This window comes from Arachis stenosperma, chromosome 4 (assembly GCF_014773155.1).
Source record: "Arachis stenosperma cultivar V10309 chromosome 4, arast.V10309.gnm1.PFL2, whole genome shotgun sequence".
Classification (NCBI taxonomy): Eukaryota; Viridiplantae; Streptophyta; class Magnoliopsida; order Fabales; family Fabaceae; genus Arachis; species Arachis stenosperma.
In genome coordinates this window covers 5,900,801-5,905,111 of record NC_080380.1, presented here as the reverse complement: position 1 = coordinate 5,905,111, position 4,311 = coordinate 5,900,801, and the positions used below count along the sequence as shown (strand labels likewise).

Sequence of the window (4,311 nt, the reverse complement as noted above, 5' to 3'; positions counted from 1 at the left end):
CTCAGACTCAGCCCGCGGATTACTTTACTCCATCAGTTCCATTACATCAACAGTATTGGGGTGTTCCACATTTTGACTCAGGAGAACAAGCCTCATTTAGCCAGTTACTTGGATTCATGGCTCCGCAGGATCCGAGTGGTGTTGCTTCAGGTAGGATGTCGTTAGACTCGAGAGCTCGACACCACACATCCTCATCATATTCTGGTGGTCGACATTCTATTGATTCGAGTCGGAGTGAAGTTGGCATGGGAGGTATCATTCAGAGCGGAAACCCGCGACGTATTCCGATGAGTCTCATTCATGAGAGTAATAAGGCAGCTGCTGAGGAGGCTGATGACTACCTAGTAGATCGTATAGATGATCAGGATGAGGATGATGACGATGATGACGCTGAAGATGAGGATGAGGATGAGGATGAGGATGAGGAAGGTAAAGCGGATGATACAAATGATGACGATGACTCCGACGGCAACGATCCAGCGCCTAGTGTAGGTATGATTATTTGAGATATACATTTTATTAGAGCTATATTTAATTGAGAAATACATTATGTTATAGCCATATTTAATTGAGAAATGCATTATATTAGAGCTATATTTAATTGAGATATGCATTATCTTAGAGCCATATTTAATTGAGAAATGCATTATATTAGAGCTATATTTAATTGAGATATGCATTATATTAGATGTATATTTAATTGAGAACTACATTATGTTAGAGCTTGTTCTATTTCAATAGGTACGGCCACAAGTCAAAAAGGAAAAGGATATGACCTTAGGACTGATCCTCCACGCCGGAGCGCTAATAGATATTCTCCATCTACTATTAAAAGGGTTGCAAAGAAGTGCAAAAAGTTCTGTGACAAAATGAAGTGGGGAAGGAGGAAGTAGCCCTTTAAATGTGATGTACTATTTTCATTGGAGTTTATGTGATGTACTATTTTCATTTTAGGGTATCTATTATTTTAATTCGCACGTACTATGTTAATTGGATTTTATGTGATGTACCATTTTCATTTTACGTCATGTATTATTTTAATTCGCACGTACTATTTTATTCGGAGTTTATGTCATGTACTACTTTATGTGATGTACTATTTTAGGTGATGGACTATTGTACTTGACAAGTACTATGTTAAGCTGAGTTTATGTGATCTACTATTGTATTCGACATGTATTATTGTATTCGACATATTCATACTATGTGTTCAGATATTCATAAAACAGGTTCAGAAATTCATATAACAAGTTCATGATATAGGTTCAAATAACACAAGCTCATATAATAGGTTCAAATACTCATGCAACAAGATCATACATACATAACACAAGATGACATAATAGGTGCAAACAGTCATGCAACAAAATCATAAATTAATATAGCAAGTTCATGTGGCTGGATCTGCACTTGCACCACCACGTTGACGACATCTGCTACGGCTGTGGCCCTCGGCCCCACATTGCTTGCAGCGTCTTGGCGCACGCAGCATCCGAGTGTCCATCTCGTTTAAGAAGCGGGTCATCTTTGGCCGACCTTTGGCAACACGTCTAAGAAACGGATTGCCTACAAAACGAGGTCCATTATAAACGGGCCACGTTGTCGGATTTCCTAGTGGCCTAAACCTAGCTCTGTAAACTCTTCGAATTTGGTCCATCTTGTATACTTCATGAACATACACCTGCCAATCAAGTCGCTGATTTGCACAACAAGCAAATACATGTCGACACGGAATGCGATCCACTTGGAATTCGCCACAGTCACAAACTCTTCGACGTAGGTCGACTGCGTACTCCACTCCACTAGGCATCTCACGTACCTCAAATACCTCATTCTGTCTATCAAAGCAACTAACCTGGATGTTTCCCGATGCCCGCTGATTTGCATGCAATTTAGTCGTCACAACCTCAGAGAACACATGTCCAGCATTAATACGTGCCTCAGCCTCGGCCCTTTTTCGTGTGAATAACTCATTAAGCCTGTAAAACGTTGCCTTAACAAGTGCAGTGACTGGGAGATTGCGCGCTCCTTTCAAAACCGAGTTGATGCACTCTACCAGATTGGTTGTCATATGACCCCATCGGTATCCACCATCAAATGCCAAGGCATACTGCTCGCGCGGTATCCTGTCTAGCCAGCTACTGTAGGCCTCACCGCGTTCGCGCAGTCGCTGATAACGTATCTCGTACTCGCGGACCGTTCTCGAATATCCTGTGTTTCAAAAAAGGCATCATCATAAAATCATGCATTATAACATAATATTAGACAATAATTGATCTGTTTTATTCATATTTACCTATGTTGACGATAAGCTTCTGCAGGTATGGAGCCTTGAACTTTCTCAGGAAGTTCGACTCTATATGCCTGATACAAAACATGTGGAAAGCCCTAGGAGGAGACCAGGCTCCGTTACTCCGAACAATAGCTGAGTTTATGGATTCATGTCTGTCGGATATAAGGCCCACACCGTCACGCGTCACCACATGTTGTCGCAAGTTACTGAGAAAAAAGTGCCACGCGTCTGAAGTCTCCCCCTCCACTATCGCGAATGCAATGGGCACAATATTGTTGTTGCCGTCCTGAGAAACTGCCACTAACAGACAACCTTTATATTTTCCATACAAATGAGTTCCGTCTACCTGCACTATTGGCTTGCAATGTCGGAATGCTCTGATACAAGGGTAATAACTCCAGAAGACTCGATGTAAGACACGGATGTCAGGAACCAAGTCATCACCCTGGTACGCAGGCATTGTTTCAAAGTGAACGACCGCTGATGGCTCTTTGTGACACATGGCCTCAAACCATATGGGCAAAGCTTCATACGAAGCTTCCCACCCGCCGAAAATTGACTCCACTGCCTTCTGCTTTGCTAACCAGGCTTTCCGATAACTTACAGTGTAATTAAACTTCGACTGGACCTCCGCAATGACTGATTTTACTTTTATAGATGGGTCAACTTCTACCAACGGCTTAATGGCTTCTGCAATTGTGTCGGAACCCAATTTGGAATGATCTTGAGAAATGCATGCTCGAGTACACGTGTGACTACCGTTGTACCTCCTTACCTCCCAGCAGTACTTTCGGGACATTTTAGTCACCCTGATCAGCCAGTCACAACCGGAACCGTACTGTGTACATTTAGCATAGAATGTTGTTGGCTCCGACTCGTACACCCGATAATCCACGCCTCGACGGATTGTATAATCTTTCATCGCCTTAATCACTGCCTCCCTAGAACTGAATTCCATCCCCACCATAAATTCACCATCCGGTACAACAGGACGCTCTGCTACATTCACACCAAAAATTATGTACTCTAATTAATAACTATAAATTGGTCAAATAAATATAAATAAGTAATTAAATACATAAGAAATAAAAAATCCACCAAAAAACTAAACGCTAATGACCGTAGTTATCATAACCGAACCGGTCATAACTAAATCAAATTATTAAATTATAACAATAAAATTAAGCTGAACAAAAAAAATAAATCATAACACAATCAACATCAATATACCAGTGTCGGAATCGGTTTTGTTCGAACCGGACCGGTTTGGTTCAAATCGGTCCGGTTTTTACCTAACCGGTCCGGCATGGTTCGAACCGGTCCGGCTTTTTCTGAACCGGCCCGATTTGACCCAAACCTAGCCTGTTCGTCATGCTAACTGATAAATCTGTCATATTATTCTATGATACATTGTATCAAAACTGCGTACCTGCATTCATAACCTCAGGAAATTCCGGTGTATGCATGGCCTCCAAGTCCAGTGAGCGCATGAAAGTAGGCTCCACAAACGGATGCTGGTTTACTAGTGCATTTGCCACATCGGCCACATCTGCCTGCATAGTGTCATCGGCCGGATCTCCATCTCCGCCCGGATCAACGCATTCATAATTACTTTCAAACTCCTCCTCACTATCACTATTATAATTTTCCATCTCAATATTCCGGTCAGTTTCCGACTGCTCAAACTCAATATACAGCTCGATGATTGATATCTGTGAGCGAGTTTCCATGTACACTGAAAACATATCTTGCATGCTCGCTTCATCGGTTACATATTTGATTTGAAACTGAACGAACCCACCAAATACAGATACTGGGTTCCTGTACAAAATACACGATATTCTCCTACATATTTGAGAATCCATCTTCTCACAAATTACACCTTTAAATTCTTCAAATGACAATGTAAATGGAATAATAATATCCAACGGATTTTCACACACAAATTTTACACCTTCAGCTGTTTGTAACAAAATCTGCCCATGATAATAAATCTTTAACAATACTCTATCATCCAT

General features: G+C 41.3%; 1 protein-coding gene across 1 annotated transcript; it reads right to left on the bottom strand.

Annotated features, from left to right (window-relative positions):
• Positions 1-1,390: 1,390 nt before the first annotated feature.
• LOC130974467 (uncharacterized) lies at positions 1,391-4,311 on the bottom strand. The gene is made up of 3 exons (XM_057899346.1): positions 3,723-4,311; positions 2,297-3,292; positions 1,391-2,211 (listed from the first exon to the last, which is right to left on the bottom strand). The coding sequence occupies exons 1-3, from the start codon at positions 4,309-4,311 to the stop codon at positions 1,391-1,393; spliced, it is 2,406 nt and encodes an 801-aa protein (XP_057755329.1).

What these genes read in the sequence shown, in the direction of transcription:
- LOC130974467 (XM_057899346.1), bottom strand. Translation starts at nt 4,311, where the DNA reads ATGGATGATAGAGTATTGTTAAAGATTTATTATCATGGGCAGATTTTG. An exon ending in TCCTGAGGTTATGAATGCAG is followed by an intron (nt 3,293 to 3,722) that starts GTACGCAGTTTT and finishes GTGTGAATGTAG; the next exon opens with CAGAGCGTCCTGTTGTACCG. An exon ending in GAAGCTTATCGTCAACATAG is followed by an intron (nt 2,212 to 2,296) that starts GTAAATATGAAT and finishes TTTGAAACACAG; the next exon opens with GATATTCGAGAACGGTCCGC.